The sequence below is a fragment of the Sorex fumeus genome, unplaced genomic scaffold (assembly GCF_029834395.1).
Source record: "Sorex fumeus unplaced genomic scaffold, SorFum_2.1 ptg000063l, whole genome shotgun sequence".
In the NCBI taxonomy this organism is placed as follows: domain Eukaryota; kingdom Metazoa; phylum Chordata; class Mammalia; order Eulipotyphla; family Soricidae; genus Sorex; species Sorex fumeus.
In genome coordinates this window covers 78673687-78693346 of record NW_026606120.1, presented here as the reverse complement: position 1 = coordinate 78693346, position 19660 = coordinate 78673687, and the positions used below count along the sequence as shown (strand labels likewise).

General features: G+C 47.8%; 1 protein-coding gene across 1 annotated transcript in view; it reads left to right on the top strand.

Annotated features, from left to right (window-relative positions):
• NSF (N-ethylmaleimide sensitive factor, vesicle fusing ATPase) overlaps positions 1-13027 on the top strand; it is a 145736-nt gene extending 132709 nt beyond the window's left edge. Inside the window, exons 18-22 of the mRNA XM_056127353.1 lie at positions 5858-5992; positions 7468-7581; positions 10805-10867; positions 11200-11292; positions 11478-13027. Of these exons, the coding sequence (XP_055983328.1) occupies positions 5858-5992; positions 7468-7581; positions 10805-10867 (312 nt within the window). The 3' untranslated portion in view covers positions 11200-11292; positions 11478-13027. The remainder of the gene's footprint in view (positions 1-5857; positions 5993-7467; positions 7582-10804; positions 10868-11199; positions 11293-11477) is intronic.
• The last annotated feature ends 6633 nt before the right edge of the window (positions 13028-19660 follow it).

Below are 19660 nucleotides of genomic sequence, written 5' to 3'. Positions count from 1 at the left end.
GCTCATCTAGGAACTTGATAAATGCCTGTCGAGAATATAATTTAATTTTTAGTTGATTTCATGATGATGATAATGATTCCTTTTGGCTCTGTGTTTCATGAATAGGGTTCTAACTCTGGGCTGGACACATGCTTTGCACGCAAGAGTCGCAGATTTGATCCCCCTGCCACATGGTCCCCCAGGCACTGCTGGGAATAGGTCCCTGAGTACAGAGCCAGAAGTAATCCCCAAGAGCCACTGAGTATGGCCCAAACAACAAAAATAAATCACTAAATAGATGAATGAATATAGTTCTAGCCCATGTTCTTTGCAGTCAACTGGTATACCAATCACTCACTGTACCAGAAGTTCTGAACTTTTTCTGTGATAGGCCTTTATTTATGTTGGTGCTTGTTCCATTCTTGGCAGAGCAAATGAACAAAAACAATGAGGAAGATTAGGAAGCTTAGCATGGTTTTTGTTTTGTTTGGGGGGCGGGGTGGGATCACACCTGACGATGTACAGGGGTTACTCCTGGTTCTCCACTAAGGAATTACTCCTGGCTGTGCACGGAGGGACCATGTGGGATGCTGGGGATCAAACCCAGGTCAGCTGCATGAAAGGTGAAACACCCTGCCTGCTGTACTATCACTCTGGCCCTTAGCATGCTTTTTGATAATAGTGGTTTATGTTCGTTTTTATTACACTTCTTTATTTCTACATTTATGTTAATGTCTTTGGTTTCTCAGATTTCTGGATAGGTTTATTGATAAACCTAGGTTTATTCTCTATGAAATGAGTATATACCATAAATTAAGTGGCCTCCATTTAAAATTCATTCTACTTCCATTTTCCAAGTGAAGTATTTGGGGGGAGGGTCGGTACCCCTGAGCCTTACCAGGGGTCTCACGGTGTGGCTCTTCAGTGATCCTCAGTCCACTGGGCTCAGTACTTGGGGCTGATGATGCAATATTTCTGTGACCCAGATGCCGGGCAGGGGGAGGGCAGGGGTCAGGAATGCTGCGTCAGGGACAGAACTTGGGATTCTTGCATCCAAACCCTTAAAATGAACTTTTTTTTTTCCTAATGTGTTTTTCTTCATGAAAAAGGACCACATAAAATTTTGGATATAGGATCTAGATTCTGTTCCTGACTCTGTCATTTCTTAATTATTTGACCATAAACATCTGTGGGACTCCACAGCTCCATCAGTAATTTAGCGATCACACTGGTACTTAATTCTCAGGATTGTAGTGAAAATTATTAAGGGAGAGATTAATCTATAGGGATGCCAGGCTGCAAGTGGAATGAATGAAAAGAGAGTTCGTTTCTGAACTGAATGTGGGGCTCCCAGCACCCAGTCATCTCTGAACACTGGGGATGAGGTACTTGTGGCATGCAGAAAAACCGGAAGAGTCTCGTTGGGGAGAATGGGCACCTCCTGACCTCGGAGGGACCCTCAGGAAGCAGCCACGTCTGTTCTGATCCCCGTGGGGTAATAATTAGTGTCTGGACTGTGCTCCCAGGTGCTAGTTTAGTTCGTGTAGATAAATGGTCATCACATTTATCTCCAGGCACTGGGCAGAAGAACTCAGCAGTAAACAGAGACAGAACAGAGAGCAGACAGGCATTTTAAGAAATCCAGCGTTCACAGAGATTTCAGGGATTGTGGGCCAGGAGTGCGACTTGGTGATAGAACATTTGCCTTGTGTGTGTGAGGCCATGGGTTAGATTCCTTAAAAATGGAAATACCGTATCCATGAAGTTAAAAGTTTATAGCACATTTCAAGAAAGAAGGGCTGGAGAGATGGTACAGTGGGTAGGGATCTTGCCTGGCATGTGACCCACCTGGATTTGATCCCCAGCACCCTATAGTTTGGTCTCTTGAACCCCACCAGGAGTTATTCCTGAGCACAGAACCAGAGCCCTGAGCACTGCCAGGTGTTTACTCAAAACAAAACAAAACAACAAAAAAAAGAAAAAGAGTATTTTGAAGAAAAATAAAGAAAAACATAATATGGGCTGGTGAGATAGTCACTGTCATTGTCACTGTCCTCCCATTGTTCATCGATTTGCTCGAGTGGGCCCAGTAATGTCTCCTTTGTGACAATTGTTACTGTGTTTGGCATATCGAATACATCATGGGTAGCTTGCCAGGCTTTGCTATGAGGGCGAGATACTCTCGGTAGCTTGCCGGGCTCTCAAAGAGGGGTGGAGGAATCGAACTCAGATTGGCCATGTTGGCCACTTGCAAGGTAAACGCCCTACCTGCTGTGCTGGTGAGATAGTACAGGAGATAAATAGCTTAACTTGCATGCAGCTGACCTGGGTTTGATCCCCGGCATCCCATATGGCTCCCCTAAGCCCTCCAGGAGTGAATCCTGAGTCCAGCCAGAATCAGGAGTAACCCCTGAGCACCACTGGGTGTGACCCAACACTAACCCTCCCCCACACACAAGAAAAGAAAAAGTTGCTGTTAACTTTGAAAGTGTTAGAAGAAGAAGGAAAACCCAGAAACAGAATAAAGAAAAGGAACTCAGAGATTAGGGTTCCTAGAACAGTCTCCAGCTACGGGAGATTCCAGGAAAATACAGTAGAAGCAGAAATCAAATGAAAGGAATGCTAAAAAAAAGATGCCCTGATCAAGTGACTGGAGTTTCCAGGTTAGAAAAGAGCCATCTAGTGCCAGCAGAAAGGAGAAAAAGACATTTCCTGAGGCATTGTGGAATGATAGGACATGGGATCAAGAAAAGATTCTTTCTGTTTTTATTCAGGTACCATGATTTACAGAGCTGGTAATGACAGTTTCCGGCACACACTGTCCCAGCACCCCAGCCACCCTCAGAGTGTCAGCGTCAGCCCCCCAGTGTCCCATGACCCCCTCCCACCCCTGAGCCCACCCCAGGGCAAATCCCCGCCTGTAATGTGAGTCCCAGGGCTGCTGCCAGCAGCGGCCATTTGTTTCCCCCTTACTCTGTCTCTTAATGTCCCACGTAGGAGAGGGATGATTTTGTCCTTCTGCCTGTGACCGCACTCTCGTTCCACCCACAGAGCATCAAGTTGCAGGATTTCTTCTTTCCTCCTAGCTGGAGCGATAGCAAGCGGGTAGGGCGTTTGCTATGGCGGGTAGGAATCGACCCGGGTTCAATTCCTCCATCCCTCTCAGAAAACCTTGCAATCTACCGAGAGTATCCCACCTGCACGGCAAGCTCCCCGTGGCATATTCGATATGCCAAAAACAGTAACAGCAAGTCTTACAATGGAGACGTTACTGGTGCCCGCTCAAGCAAATTGATGAACAACAGGATGACAGTGATCCAGTGCTACTCCTAGCTTGTCTCCAAACCACAGTTTCTTCTTGAAGAAAAAAACGCCTTAAAAATTCCCTGGGGCTGGAGCGATAACACAGCAGGTAGGGCATTTGCCTTGCATGCGGCTGACCCGGGTTTGATTCCCAGCATCCCATATGGTCCCCCAAGCACCACCAGGAGTAATTCCTGAGTGTCTGAGCCAGGAGTAACCCCTGTGCATCGCCGGTGTGACCCAAAAAGTTTAAAAAAAAAATTATCTGTCCCTGGGGACATTGGTGGATTCTTGGGATTGGTGTTGGGGCATTGTGTGCCTGAAGCAACTCTTATAAACAGCCTTGTAAACCCGTCTTAATAAAAATTACATATCGGGGGCTAGAACAATAGTACAGCAGGTAGGGTGCCTACCTTTATGCAGCCAACCCAGGTTCAATCCCTGGCATCCCATATGGTCCCCCGAGCACTGCCAGGAGTAATTCCTGAGTGCAGAGCCAGGAGTAACTCCAGTGCATCGCCAGGTGTGAACAAAAAAGAGAAAAAAAAATTTACATTTTGGGGAGGGTGCAGAAAGATAGTAGGGGAGTTAAGTGCTTGCCTTGCGCTCAGCTGACTCTGGTTCCATTCCTGGCACCCCATATAGTCCCCCAAGATCCACGAGGAGTTATCCCCGAGGACAAAGCCTGGGTAAGGCTTGAGAACTGCTGGGTGTGGCCTTACCACATCTCCACCCCCTAAAATAGAAACAAAGAATCAGATCACCAGGCTAGCGGCCATCTTCTTGCCAGTGTCACAAGGAGGATGCCTCCATGTCTCCTGTGTCCTCTGCCCCGCCAGATTCTCACCTGTAGGTAGAGTATGGTCTGAAGCATGGGATCGAGGCTTCTCCAGACCCTCCCGATCTTCATCGTGTTAACCTCCTGACCACCCTATTTCAGCAAGCACTTAAAATACATTTCCACAGAAGAGAGGGAATGAGGGCGGTTAGGCGACATGGGAGTCTGAGAGGAAAGTTCTAGAAGCACAGGTGTGAGGCAGGCCCAGAAATCAGTTCTGATTGAGAGTTTGAGATCTGAGAAAAATGTAGTGTATTCGGACAGACTACAAGGATTTTCCATGATCATATTTGCTTAGGGATGAACTTGTGATAAGTACCTAATAAACTAATTATTAACCCAAATAAAAACAAAATGTTGCCCAAGAAGGGAAATTTAATAGTACACCACATGACTTAACTGTAAATCATTTATATAATGATAAATACTGAATATAGGCTTAACTGGAAATTGTGAAATAGCTAAATTGGAAGGCTGAGAAAAAGACATATAGAGGTGGGGGGAGGGGAACTTATATTAAACCCATATTTTCCTTGATAGGAAGTAAGTAACTAATATGTCAAGCTGAGAACAAAAATTTCAAAAAATAATAGTGTAACCTTGTAATTAAAGAGAATAGGAAATACAGGACGAAAACCTCAGAGTGTTGAAAAGCAAGAGAAAGAATACTGGTGGCATAAGCTCTATCATGTTTTCAAGTCTCTGTTTACTTTGGGTTAGAAATTAGATTCTGGGCTGAAAAGATAAAACGGTTAAGGCACGCGCCTAGCACGTGGCTGTTGCAGGGACCTTGGTTCCATCCCTGGCACTCACCCATGGTCCCTTGAGCACAGAGCCAGGTGTGGCCCAAAAACCAAAAGAAAAATAAATTTCCATGAGACAAATCCGTGGAACTCCATGTCTGTCCCTGCTGTGCTGGGACCCTGAGCAGCCTGTGTTCATGTTGTGTCCATCTCATCCCTACGTTCATGTTGTGTCCATCTCACCCCTGCGTTCATGTTGTGTCCATCTCACCCCTGCGTTCATGTTGTGTCCACTTCATCCCTGCGTTCATGTTGTGTCCATCTCACCCCTGCGTTCATGTTGTGTCCACCTCACCCCTTCACCCCTTCCTGTGCTGTGCTGCGTTGTCTGGGATGGATGAATTCCAGACGCAGACCCGCATTTGAACCTGCTCAGTTTGTATGACCACCCCAGTTGACGGGTCCATCACTTCATTGATGCCAACAAGAAGCCAGTGGCCGTCTTTCTCTGAACCATGCTGTTGATAGTTTGTCTAAAAATATTCATGAGGACAGTTTTGAATGTTTCCTTCTCTTTACCTCATCATTTGCTTTTTATGATTAAAGAACTGGAGGGGCCGGTGGGATCATACTGTAGGGAAGGTGCTGGCCTTGCACGGGGCTGACCCTAGCCCACGTCTCTGGCACCAGGTTCCCTGAGCCCCACCAAGAGTGATCCCTGAGCACAGCCAGGTGGGGCCCCAAATCAAAATGAAATGAATAAATGGATCGCGTTCCAGCTTACTCTGGTTTCTGTGGGAGCCCTTTCTTACGCAGTTTGTTTTGTTTTGTTTTGGGGCCACACCTGGCAATGCTCAGAGGTTGCTCTAGGCTCTGCACTTGGGAATCACTCCTGGTGGTGCTCCGGCGACCATACGGGGTGCCAGGGACCCTGCTGGGTTATTTGTCCATCCCCGTCTGACACGCTTTTAACATGGTTTCTCCCTATGACCAGGGCCGCAAGCTTCTCATCATTGGGACCACTAGCCGCAAAGATGTCCTTCAGGAGATGGAGATGCTTAATGCCTTCAGCACCTCCATCCATGTGCCCAACATCGCCACAGGAGAGCAGCTCATGGAGGCTCTGGAGGTGAGTGTCCGGCGGCCACCGTGAGCTGCCTATAAGGAGGGGGTGGGGCCGGAAATGTGCCAAGCGCCCCAGACAGCGCAGCTGGCGGTTCATTTGTTTAACCTCGAACCTGGGACCTGGCACGCACTTTCCGTCATTCTCGGGAATTAGAAAAGGAGATGGTATCGGTGAGAGTGAATTCATCACCAGCTCAGCAGAGCCAGCATGCGAACTCACACCATGCCAGGCGTGACTCATGCCAGGCCCAGCATGACTAACGCTCCGGGTTACGTGGCAGAGATACTTGGAAGGGGGGCGAAGAAGTGATCAATAGATAGAAAACTCTAGTCATTTCTCTATCTTCCAGCCCATCTAGTCGCATGTAATAAATCGAAACAGGTCTTAGGAGCTTCAAGTGAGCTTCAGAAGTAAAGGAAACTGCTTTAGAAGGCGAGCGATAGGACAGTGGGTAGGGCGCTTGCCTTACACACAGCTGACCCAGATTCACTCCCAGGCATCCCATATGGTCCCTTGGGAGCACTGTCAGGAGTGATCTCTGAGCACCTTTGGGTGTAGCAAAAAAAAAAAAAAGCTTTATTAATGAGTTTATAATATAGAAATTGTAAAACTTTTTTGAGGATGATTTTTTGTTTGTTTGTTTGTTTGTTTGCTTTTTGCTTTTTGAGTCACCTGGTGATGCACAGCGGTTACTCCTGGCTCATGCACTCAGGAATTACTCCTGGCAGTGCTCGGGGGACCATATGGGATGCTGGGAATCAAACCCGGGTCGGCCTCTTGCAAGGCAAACGCCCTACCCCTGTACTATCACTCCAGCCAGAGGATGAGATTCTCCTTATTTTTAAATATGTCTATCAAATTTTGGATTACAGGCAGCATACATAAGAGTCTTCAGATCTGTTAGAAAATAATGGTCTAATGTTCTGCCATGTCAGGAAAATGCCTTAAAATCCCCCAGGCCTTACAGTTGGCCCACATTCCCCACAAAACAGAAACTATCCATATGATAAATGTCTCCCAGGTACCTGTTTGAGCAGCTTTTGTGCCAGGATTGGGAAAGAGAATTAAATTTAGTCTGCTTTGACACATACAGCTTGTTCCTAGAAAGGAATGTTAAAAATTAAAACTGATCTTTTTTTGTGTTTTTTTTTTTTGTTGTTGTTGTTGTTTGTTTTTTTGGGGGGCCATACCTGGCAGTGCTCAGGGCTTACTATTGGCTCTGCAACTGTACCTCTAAATTATAATAGAGGCCGTGAGAAATTTGGGTTTGAGATGCCAGGTTCACTTTCAGAAAGAGGTCCTAAGAAGGTTCTGGAAAGTTCAGGTTAGATGTTTAAACAGGAGCAGCACCCTGTGGGCTTAAAGGAGTGAGGTAGTTTCTTATCACTGATCCTTCCACTGAGGTCCGTGAGCCCTAACTGCCACTGTGGGCACCTTCATTGTCTTGTTCATTGATTCTTTCATTTATTCATGTTTAGCTTTTGGGCAACTTCAAGGATAAGGAGCGCACCACCATCGCCCAGCAAGTCAAAGGGAAAAAGGTCTGGATAGGAATCAAGAAGTTGCTGATGCTGATTGAAATGTCCCTACAGGTAAGATTTCCCACACCGAAGCTTCTTGATTTACCGGGAGGTAAATCAATCAAGTATTTTTTATTTCCTTTTGCTAAGGTTTCAGCTCAGCTATAGTTCTCCTGTATTATTTTTTAATTCAGCAACAAGATTCTGGGAGCAACCCTTACTCGTAGTAGAACTTTTTTCTCACTCCCTTCTTGAAACTTGCAAGTCGCAGGAAGAGTATTCAAACCCTTCGGATCTCAGAACCAGCCCTCAGCATCTCCCAGGCTGCTGTGCAGTTGTCCACGACCACTGGATGGTCGGTGTTGGAGGGGAGACAACTTGGTTCCTCGAGGTCAGCCAGCCTCCCTGGAGGCTGTTTTAAGGAAGCACTTAATTGAGTTGTAGGAATTAGCCCTGGGCATTGTTGGTGCTTGTGACTGGACTCCAGGACTTCCTGCAAGTTGCTGTTGAGTTGAAGCATCCAGGATCTCAGGAAACTGAGTCCGTGCCTTCTGCTCCGGATTTCCACCCTGTCCCCTGCCCCGTGCCCAGACCACAGCTCTTGGAGTCTGGGGCCCTGAGTGTCCTTCGAGGGTACACAGCCTGTATCTTGAGGACAGTGGGTAGCTTCTGTCGAAGAAACCCGCCAAGCTCCCGGGCCTGCTCCCTGGCTGTGCACGGAGGGTGGCTGGGACCTGCCTGCCGTCAGGGCTTGTCTCTCTTGTCGGTTTGTTTTTGTTTTTTGCCTTTGTTGGAAGTTTATTTTAAAATGAAACTCTGGCTTTCAGCAGCTCGATGTCTAATCTAGTGAACTTTCAACTGGACTGTTTCGGAGCCAATTTTTCCCCCCTGTATGAATCATAAATTAGAGTTGCAGGCTAATGACTTCACGTTGGATTGTTCTCGGTAACGTCGGACGTACAGATGTCCTGGCGCTTTCCCTGGAAGAAGATAAATCTGTCAGATAGTCTGCGCCACTCTTCGCTTCATTCTCCCCCCTTACCCCCCACCCACCCACCCACCCACCCCCAGTTTCAGCATGATTTTTTTTTTCCCCAGTAATTGCATAGAAGAAACTATGTGGGTTTTTCGCCCAATTCCCTCCCTACCCCTGGCCCTTCCTTCCCTGCCTGCAGGTCAGTGATCAAGTTAATGCCTCTGCTGTATGTGGGGTAGGAAGCCGGAGTGAGGCACTCAGGCCTAATCTCCAGCCGCTGACACTTCATAGGCCTCAGAGCTTGAACCCCCTCATGTCAAATGGATTTCGTGCAGCTGAGTGAATTCTCCTTAGATGTGCCCGAGAGACACCGGCCTCAGCGCCGAGCTATGCAGCCGCGCAGAATCCCAGTCATGTCGCCTGGCGGTGCGCGCCACACAATTCTGTTAAAACTTGCAGGGCGCTGAGGATCTGCTCTGACTGGATGTCACCTGAGGGAATAAAGTCATTTATCTAGATTACTTTTTTCCTCCCTTTCTCTCGACTTTTAATTCCATAGCTACAGGCAAGTCGGTAAGTCGTTGCTCACACATATTAAATATATTTAATGGGCGAAGACCGGCAAGTGCTGACTCCGACAGAGCTCCAGCCAGTTCTAGTTCTTTCTTTCGTCCTTTTTTTTTTTTTTTGAAGAACTTGACAATTGATTCATATGTAATTCTATTCCCAAGGAGGGAAAAATGTTTCTTTTGTTAGCTATTCACACTTTTTTTTCCAAAGTCCTTTGTAGTCTGACCTCTTAACTTTGATACATTTGAAACTTCTGTTTTTCTAGTATAGGCCAGAAGAAATCACAGGAGTTTTGTTTTGTTTTGTTTTTTCCCTCAGAGGTTGGAGGGGTTGCACATCCCCCTGGCAGCTGCATTTAAAAGCCTGAGGGCAGAGAGGTCTCTCTTGGGAAACAGACTCCAGCCCTGAGCTTGCTTGCTTGCCTGCTTTATTTATTTATTTATGCTTAGGTGTGTTTTCTTACAATAAAAATTTGGGGCCGGAGTGATAGTACAGTGAGTAGGGTGTTTGCTTTGCACACAACTAACCTTAAGTTCTGTTCCGGGCATTCTGTGTGGTCCCCTGTGATACAGAGCACACCAGAAGTGAGTCCTGAGCATGGAGCCAGGAGTAAGTAAGCCCCAAGCATCACCGGGTGCAGCCCAAAAACAAAATAAAACAAGAATTTAAAAATAAAAACTTACTGGAAGGAAGTAAAGATGTCTTTAATGATTATTCTTTAGATCACTGCACTTCTCCAGTGGACCCATGAAAATGAAACATAGTTAAGTGGGTAGAAAAGTGACTGTAGGATGAGAATGAGGAAGGACAGTAAGGACGTGAGCGAGCCCCTGATCCAAGCGCCCCCACTTTTCTTCCATTCACAACCGTGCTCAGTTACAGAAGACCAGACTCTGGCCATCACCTCAAAGGAATTCACCCGCTCTCTGCATTTTTTTTGTTTGTTTCAGCACAATTTTTTTTTTAATTTTAGATCAATTGTGAGATTAATTGTGAACCAAGCTATCGCACAGCAGGCAGGGTGTTTGCCTTGCACACGGCTGACTCAGGTTTGATTCCTCCATCCCTCTTAGAGAGCCTGGCAAACTACCGAGGGTATCCCATTTGCACAGCAGAGCCTGGCAAGCTCCCCATGGTGTATTCCATATGCCAAAAACAGGAACAAGTCTCACAATGGAGACGTTATTGGTGCCCGCTCGAGCAAATCGATGAACCACAGGAGGACAGTGCTATAGATTAGTTGCAGAGAAAAAACCTTGCCAGGTGAAGCAAAACTCAGTTATAGAGAATTAATCAGCTACATTTTCATCCCTCCAACTTCCATTGGTTGCTTCAGGTTTGGTCTCACTCTGAGGCCTTAGGTCAGTCCTGTGACTAGATGCTGGTGAATGCCCGGAGTGGCCGCTGTCTTGCCTCCCTCTGGTGCCTGCCTCTCTGCTGTGCAGAGCTGTGCCCCTCCCACAGCACCAGCTAAGGGGCACCCGGCTGAGGTGCCTGTGATGTGCCCTCTGGGCCTTCGGTGCTTTCCGCATGGTACCAACCCATGCTAGAGAATCCCGCTACTCCTCTCAGGGACGACCTTGGCCTTGCTGCCTACCAGAACGCTGGTCACGAGCAGGTGATACGTTTCTATGGCTCAACGAGTAATGGCTGCAAGTATGAAACAGAGCCTCTCGTGGCAGCAAATCAGTACAGTTATTCGGAGACCCACCGTCTTCCCATTGACCCACCTTCTTCCATTGTATTTAGATGGATGCGGAATATCGTGTGAGAAAATTCCTGGCCCTTTTACGTTCAGAAGAAGGAACGTAAGTACATACAGCACTTAATTTTTTTTAATTCTTTTAGTTTCGGGCAATGTTCAGGGGTTACTCCTTAGCATCACACTCAGGAGTTACTCCTGGCAGTGCTCAGGGGACCATATGGGGTGTCAGGGAACGAACCCAAGTAGGCTGCATGCAAAGCAAGCGCTCTACCTCTGTATTTTCTCTCCAGCCCCACTCCAGACCCTCAACCAAACTCAACACGGTTAAAGCCCAGGGCCTAGTCTTGGACGACGCTCTGCAGGGCCCATGGCATGCTCGAGCTCTCCGGACACTCTTTTTCCTGTTTATTAGAATTCTTTGCTGTGTTGTAGGCCCGAGAGATCCAGCAAGGACACGGGCTGCACTGGTGGTTTGCTCTCCCTTTCCTGCTTCGCAAAGTTTCCCTGTCGCAAGGCAGAAAAACACTGAATGGTATATATTTGTTGGACTCTGCTTTGTAATGCATGGAACTTGGACCATTTTTTTTTAAATTTGCGCCTTCTAGTAAATGCATAGTGAGGGAAACATAGTGCCCCTCTGGGGAAGCTTCTAGTGGTCTTTGGGACCATCAGCCATGTGCGGACCCTCATGCTCTCCTGTGCCCCGGTGTCTTCCAGTTGTCCCCTGGACTATGAAAGCGAGTTCTTCTCAGGCACAGACTGACCACGAGACATGACCAAGGTGACGAGGGACTCGACGCTTCCCTCCACTCCCTCGAGATACTGGACTCAGTGAAACGTGTCCTGCCTCCACCTGTGCTCGCCCCGCATGACCTGTGCAATCCGCCCCCCTCCCCGCTCTCGACCGCGGCCTGGTGGCAGGTTTCTATTTGCTATCGAATTCTGTGCTTACTTCTCCGTGCAAGCTGAATGATTCCTTCCTCCTCAGTCCTCAGGCGTGTGTGTGCGTGTGTGTGTGTGTGTGTGTGTGTGTGTACGTGTAGAGGGTCGGGGGCGCAGTCCCTACTGTCTTTGTGAACACTATCTTTTCCGCTCCCTCCTCCTCCCACCACCCCCAAAACTCTCAAGGAATCACCTAATGTAGCAGAACAACACTTGGCCTGTTCGAGGGAACGTTGTGGACCAAGAATAGCAAGCTTGGCTTCCCCCAGGCTGACCCGAGAGGCAGTGGGGTTTGGGGCTGAAGGGTCCCAGAAAGCTGGTTGTCACTTCCATCTGACAGAACAGGGCTTGGTGGTCCTGAGCTGCTGAGCTCAGTGGCTTTTGAGGCCGTTCCCAGGTGCAATCGAGAGATCTTTCTTCAAGAGAGTCAGAACCGAGTGGCTGTGGCATCCCTGGCAGAAACCTAAGAACAGACCTAGGTGGAGAAGCGTGTGCCCCTCGGCTAGCAAGAGTGAAAACACCCTCAGCCCCGAGGAACATCCCTGTCAAGTGGGTCTGCTCCTTTGTAGACTAACTGAGGCTGAAAGGGCCACCCCTTTCCTTCCTCCCCAAATTTATTGACTTAGGATGTGCCCTTCCTTTGCTTTAAGATGATCAGCTGTGCTGCCTGGCATCTAAAGGAGCCACTTTCTGCCCGACTACCCCCACACCTCTGCCCTGATTGTCATTCCAGTTCTCAGAACACATTTCCTTTGCCTGCTGCCTCCCATCGGCAGGGCCATCGGGGTGTAGTGTGGGGGAGGGGGGGAGCGGGTTCTCTGAGTCCAGCTGTCCTGTTGGTGTCAGGAGTTTAGTAGCGGGCCACTCTCGCCCCTGTGCTGCTGAAGACCCCAGGTAGAGAGGGCAGGCAGGGTCGCGCGCTGCTTCCCGCTTCGGGCCACTTGCTGCCGTGCCACCATGGCCGAGGGCCGACTGTCTCCAGATCATAACTTTCCGTGTACTTTTTGCAAGACTCATGCGTCAGATCTACTTTGGAATTTCAAGCTTCTTTTGTGGCTTTTTACATTGTGGACTTGACCATATTGCAAAAGGCCCTGGTTCCCAGTGGTCTCGTGTCCCACCCTCACCCCACCCTGAGTCTCTTATTTGTTTGAGCCCTTACCTGGCTCCTCTCCCCCCAGACAAAGCACACCTTATACCCACTTCTGTCTCTTGTGAAGTGAGGCTGACGTCTTTGTTGTGTCCAAAACTATATTGAGAAATAAAAATACTATATTGTTTAATGCAAATGAAGGAATGCAATAAAGAGTACATATAATTGAAAATAGGCTGCAGACCAGTTTTCTTTTGTTTTTTATTTTTTGTACAAAACACATCTAATGAATGTGAGCAGGTAGAGGGGGAGGCACTCAGGAAGGCATCTCCGTGTTTCACTAGAAGATGAAGGACTTTGATTTTCAAATCCCGCATTTGGGGCTGAGGAAGTAGTGCAGAGGTGAAGACCATGACCAGCTCCAGCTTGGCTGACCGACAACCCCAGTTCAATTCCCCCTGCCAGTAGGATCCCCCAAGCACTTCCAGGAGTGATCCCTGAGCACTGCCAGCTGTGACCCAAAACAAGATTTCTGGATTTTGTTTTTTGGTTTTTTTTTTTTTCTTATTTTGAGGCCTTGATTTGTTTTGGTTTTTAGCTTTTGGGAGCCATACCAGGCTGTACGCAGAGATGATTCCTGGCTCTGCGTTTAGGGGACTATGTGGGGTGCCAAGGATTGCACCTGGGTTGACCACATGCAAGGCAGGCAGGCACCCTACCCTCTGTACAACTCTCGGCTCCCTGGTTTAATTTTTTAAGAAGTTATAATTATTGGGCTGGAGCGATAGTGGGTAGGGCACTTGTCTTATTACATACAGCAGACCTGGGTTCAATTCCCTGTGTTCTGTATGGTGCCTCAGGCCCCATCAGGAGTGATTCCTAAGGACAGAGCCAGGAGTAAGGCTGGACACTGCTGGGTGTGACCTGAATACACACACAAAAAGGGAGGGGGACACAATAAAATATTTGTATCTAAAACTTATTTTACTATAAAAAGCCAAAAAGTTACCCAAGCCATAAATGGATTAGTAACAAGCCAGAAAGAAAAACTGTTTTGCAAAATTGCTCCTTCATATAAAATGTACAAACCTTGAGACTCATCTTTTGTGATTGGGGGGGGGGGGGGGGCGGAGGCGGGTGTTGTTTTGGCCACACCTGAGGTGTTTGGGGGCTCCTCCAGCTCTGTGCTCAGGGGTCACTCCCAGCAGTGCTGTGCCTATGCTGTGCCAGAGATGAAAGCATGTGTTCAGCCCCCGCCCCCCCCCCGGGCCCCCTCGGGCCCCAGCATGCACTCTTCATGTGGTTTGGTATCTTCACCCTTTTTTTTTTTTCATATACATTTATTTCTTAGACTCCTGATCCTTAGAGTTGGCTGAAGTAGGACAAAAGTCTGTCCGGAATATAAAGTAACATAATTGGAAACTAACACCTAAGCACAGTAGAGATAAGGGCTAGGAGGATCACTCCACTGCTTGGAAACTGATCTCATGTGCTGGGGGGAAAGGCAGCTGGGATAGAGAAGGGACCACTAAGTAAATGATGCTTGGAGGGCTTGCTTGGGATGGGAGATGTGTGCTGAAAGTAGACTCTGGACCAAACATGATGGCCGCTTAGTTCCTGTCTTGCAAACCACAACACTCAAAGGAAGAGAGAGTAAGAGGGATTGTGCCTGCCACAGAGGAAGGGGGTGGGAAGGTAGGGGGGGTGGCAGGAGGGGTAGGGGGAACATTGGTGGTGGAAAATGGGCACTGGTGGAGGGATGGGTACTCGGTCATTGTCTGACTGAAACGTAATCACGAAAGTTTGTAATTTTATTTTAACAAATCATGGTGATTCATTACAATAAAATTTTAAAAAAAAAATAAGTCAGTCCAGAGGCGGAGAGAACTCGAGCTGGACCACACACCTCTGCACGGCCCTGGGCTTTGTGGAAAAAGGCCCTTTTCAGTGTTTCTCTGGTGGTGGACTTGGCCCCCCAGGAGCTGTCCACTCCCTTCTGGAGGAGGACCCGAGATGGAGCTTGGCAAGGTGCCATCACGAACATGCCCAGAACTCTGCAGAGCCAGCGCTGCCCTGGGCACAAAGGCTTGCCCTTGGTGGTGGGGGGGTAGCCAGTGGCTTGCGACCCACCTCTCTCCTCCAGGAGCCAACTGCTAATGGCTGGATGCTTCGAGACATGGGCTTGATTAGGTTTTGTTTTGCTTTTCATGTAATCAAGGACTTTATTTTAAAATGAGTTATTTGGGCTGGAGAGATAACACAGCGGGTAGGGCGTTTGCCTTGCACGCGGCCGAGCCAGGTTCAATTCCCAGCATCCCATATGGTCCCCTGAGCACTGTCAGGAGTAACTCCTGAGTGCAGAGCCAAGAGTAACCCCTGTGCATCGCCGGGTGTGACCCAAAAAGCAATAAAATAAAATAAAAAATAAAGTGAGTTATTTTATCCTTTCTAAACTTGTACATCCTTTCTGAAACTTTTGTTTTTGTGTGGGCCACTTTTGGCTAAGGGCTTACTCCTGACTCTGCTCAGGGATCAACTCCTGATGGTGCTCCGGGCACATGATCCAGGCATTGAACTGGGGTTGGCCGCTTGCTGGGCAAGTGCCATCCCCACTGTACTATCTCTCTGGGCCCATGATGGTAGATTAACTGTAAAATATGTTTTTGTGTTGAAGCTGTCTTTTCCTGGACCAGAGTGATAGTAGAGTGGGTAGGGTATTTGCCTTGCACATGACTGACCCTGGTTCTGTCCCCAGCATCCCATATCATCCCCGGAGCACTGTCAGGAGTAATTCCTGAGCAGAGCCAGGAGTAACCCGTAGCATTGTCGGTATGACCCAAAAGAAGCCACACACACACACACACACACACACACACACACACACACACACACACACAAAGCTGTCTTTTTAACTGAAACTCAAACACAAAAGTTTGTAAGTCTACAACTCTATCTCATGGTGTCTCTAATATAAATAAATAAATAAACAAATAAAATGTGAAAAAAAGGAAAAGCTGTCTTTTCCTATCTCAAGTAAGAGTGAACAGCCTCCCCTTTAAGATTCAGAAAAACACAGAGCAGATTCAGGTGTATTTAGTAGTCACAGTCCTGTCAACAGACTTGCTGAAGCTCTGAGTCAACTCTGAACAACCTACCCAGCCCAGATGCAAAAGGTAAAAGCCAGGCTTCATTTCCCTTGCCTGGCAACTCCGTCTGTACACCTCATCAAAGATGTGACTGGGGTCTGGAGCGATAGCACAGCAACTAGGGCATTTGCCTTGCATGCAGTCGACCTGGGTTCGATTCCCAGCATCCCATATGGTCCCCCGAGCACCTCCAGGAGTAATTCCTGAGTGCATGAGCCAGGAGTAAACCCTGTGCATTGCTGGGTGTGACCCAAAAAGCTAAAAAAAAGAAAAAAAAGAAAAAAAAGAAAGATGTGACTTGGAAAGGGGTGTGTGTGTGTGTGTTCAAAAAAGCATGTAAATATCAGACATTGTTGCAAAATGATCTTAAGTATCTTATCAGCTGAGAAACAGTTCCAGGATTGGGCCACGAGCTGAGTACACACAGGCATGTGCTGTGCCCCTGACACTGGGTTAAGATGTGGTAGATAGGCGGCACCTGTGATGGGTGTGATCCCAAGGCTCGTGCCGCCATTTGCAAGGACTCAGGGTAGAGAAGCTTCCAACAGCCACTCTCCGCAACACTGACCTTTGCTTCACTAGTTAGGGAGCAATGAGATTAATGGTAAGATAATGCAGAACATGCACTCATTATGCCTCCTAGAAAGTTCTCTCAAGGGGCAGGAACAATAGTACAGCGGGTAGGCGGTTTGCCTTGCATGTGACCAACCTGAGTTCGATTCCCAGCATCCCATATGGTCCCCCAAGCACCGCCAGGAGTAATTCCTGAGTGTAAAGCCAGGAGTAACCCCTGTGCATCACCAGGTGTGACCCAAAAAGAAAAAAAAAAAAGAAAATTCTCTCAAGCTAGAAGTGATGTCAGCACATGGCTGTCTTTTCTAAATTACCTTCCTGTGTCATGTGCAGGCCAACCATGTACATCAGTACATGTTCACAGACCCAGGAGTATCAATATACATGCCGGGGTCACTGGTACCATCAGGGGCTTGTCTGGAATTTCTTAGCACTTGCCCCTCCCTTTCCTTACCTTATCTCCTTTCACCTTGTAATTTCTCTCTTTTGGGTCTTTTTGCTTGTTGGGTGGGGGGGGGGGTTGGTTGGGGTTTTTGTTTTGTTTTGGGTTTTTTTGTTTGTTTGCTTTTGGTTTTTGGGTCACACCCAGCAGCAGTGCTCAGGACTTTCTCTGTGCTCAGGGATCACTCCTGGCAGGGCTCTTGGGGGACCATATGGGATGCTGAGGATCAACCCCACGTCAGTTGTATGCAAGACAAGCACCCTATCAACTATGCTCTGGCCTATACTATACTATTGGTCTGACCCTTACCCTCTCTTTCTTGTTTCTTGCTTGGGGGCCACTCTTGGTGATGTTCCAAGATTAATTCTGGCTCTGTGCTCAGGAATTAGTCCTGGCAGGACTCTGGCACCATGTGGGATAGGATACCGGAAGTCGAACTAGGGCAGCCATGCAGAAGGCGAGCACTCTATTAGCTGTGCTCTCTCTCCAGCCCTGTTCTCCCATCATTCTTAAATTTTCTCTCCTACCTATCTTCCTATCTTCCTACTGGAAAAAATAACTTCTCAATATACTGCTTTTCCTTTTGGGTTTTTTCTTTTGTTGGTATTTGGGTCCCCAGTGAGTGGTGTTCAGAGATCGGCCCACAGGCACTGGATTTTCTGGGCTTGCCACAGAACTCTGGGCTCCTGCGTGCAGAACATGCACTCATTATTACTATTTCTGCTCAAGGAGAAACTAAATGTTCAAACACTGCTATAAACCATTCTCTTTTAATCACAAAATATGAGTAATGGTAGAATGCAACACAACGGGCTGAGAAAGTCTGCATAGACGCCAATTCAATCTTTTGGGGGTGGGATGAGTTTTGGGGCCACTTCTGATAGTACTTAGGGGCCTATTCCTAGCTCAGTGTTCAGGGGTTGTTCTCAAGGACCCAGGTAGTGCCAGAGATCAAACCCAGGCCTCCTGCTTGCAGACATGTGCTCAGCCTGTTGAGCTCTTTCCTGCCCAATGTTAGGCAATTTTAGAGGTTTTAAAAAACAATGGGGGTGGGGTAGGGCTGGAGCAATAGTACAGTGAATAGGGCATTTGCCTTGGACGCGGCCGACCTGGATTCAATTCCCAGCATCTCCCAAGCACCGCCAGGAGTAGTTACTGAGTATAAAGTCAAGAGTAACCCCTGTAGAGAAGGGAGCACCAAATAAAGGGTGTTGGGAGGATCCTCCCAGGATGGGAGAAGCATGCTGAAAGTAGACTATAGAACAAACATGATTGCCACTCAATGCCTCTTTTGCAAACCACAACCCCCAAGAGAGAGAACAAAAGGGAATGCCCTGCCACAGAGGCAGGGTGGGATGGGGGGATATGAGGGGGAGGGATACTGGGACCTGTGGTGGTGGGAAATGGGCACTGGTGGAGGGATGGGTATTTGATCATTGTATAATTGAAACCCAAGCACAAAAACTTGTAAGTCTACAACTGTACCTCATGGTGTCTCACTAATAAAAATTTAAAAAAAAAAAGAGTAACCCCTGTGCATTTCCAGGAGTGACCCAAGGCGGGGGGAATACTGGGGCCAGAGAGATAATACAGTAGGTAGGACATTTGCCGGGCATGTGGCCAACCCAGTTTGATCCCTAGCGTCTGCACTGCTAGGAGTAATTCCTGAGCACAGAGCCAGAAGCAACCCCTAAACAGCAGTGGTATGGTAACCAAAAAAAAACAAAATTAGTGCTGGGACAGTTGCACAGTGGGTAGGTCCTTTGCCTTGAACTCGACCAATCCAGGTTTGATCCCTGGCACCACAAATTGTCCCCCAATCCCTGCCAAGTGATCCCTGAGCACTGCTGGGTATGGCCCCAAAACAACACACAAAATCAGTACTTGGGCTGGCTGGATAGTATGGTGGGTAAGGCAATGACCAACATGGATTCTATCACTGGCACCAAATATGCCCCCGAGCACCGCCAGGAGTGATCTCTAAGCACAGAACCAGGAGTAAGCCCTGAGCACAGCTGGGTGTGGCTCCAAAACGAAACAAATCCAGGTGAGTATCAGCTCCAGGTGATGGTGAGCCTTTCCCGGAGATGACTCTGTGTCCAATTTCTCCCTCAGAAGAAGCAACTGATTCTTGTGACTTCAGATTTTTTTCAGGAACTAAATGAGTTCATAAGCAGAGTGTCCTTATTAGGATTCCTAATCCTTTCGATTCTAGATAGAATCTTTCAGAGGTCTGAATGGAGTTCAGGGTTTTGGTTTCCTGGGTTTCCTGGTGGTTGTTATATTTTTCTATGAAGTGAAATGAGTAAGGTTTGCACCCAATAAAGGTAAATCAGAAGAAAAAGGAATTTTGCTGAGCCAAGTGAAGATGACATTTTATGGGATGGTGTGAAGACCAAAGGGTTTTCTCATAAAACTGAGTTCTAGCATCTTCTGGTGGAGAAGGTGTAACCTGTGTGCCTCAGGGGAGCCCTTTGAAGCCCAGCGCCTGGCAGGGCGGGCGTGAGGAGGGCCTTCCCAGAGCCTCCACCCAAACCCTATGAACCCCAGAGACCCACACCCACCATCCCAATCCCCACCCCGCCTCTCCATGGTTTCCCTCTTCCAGCCATTTCTGGTCAAGTTTCATTTCAATAGCACAAATCCTATTTTCACAGTAAATGGAAAGTTGAAAATGGAGGAGGGCAGGGCTTTTACTCGGACA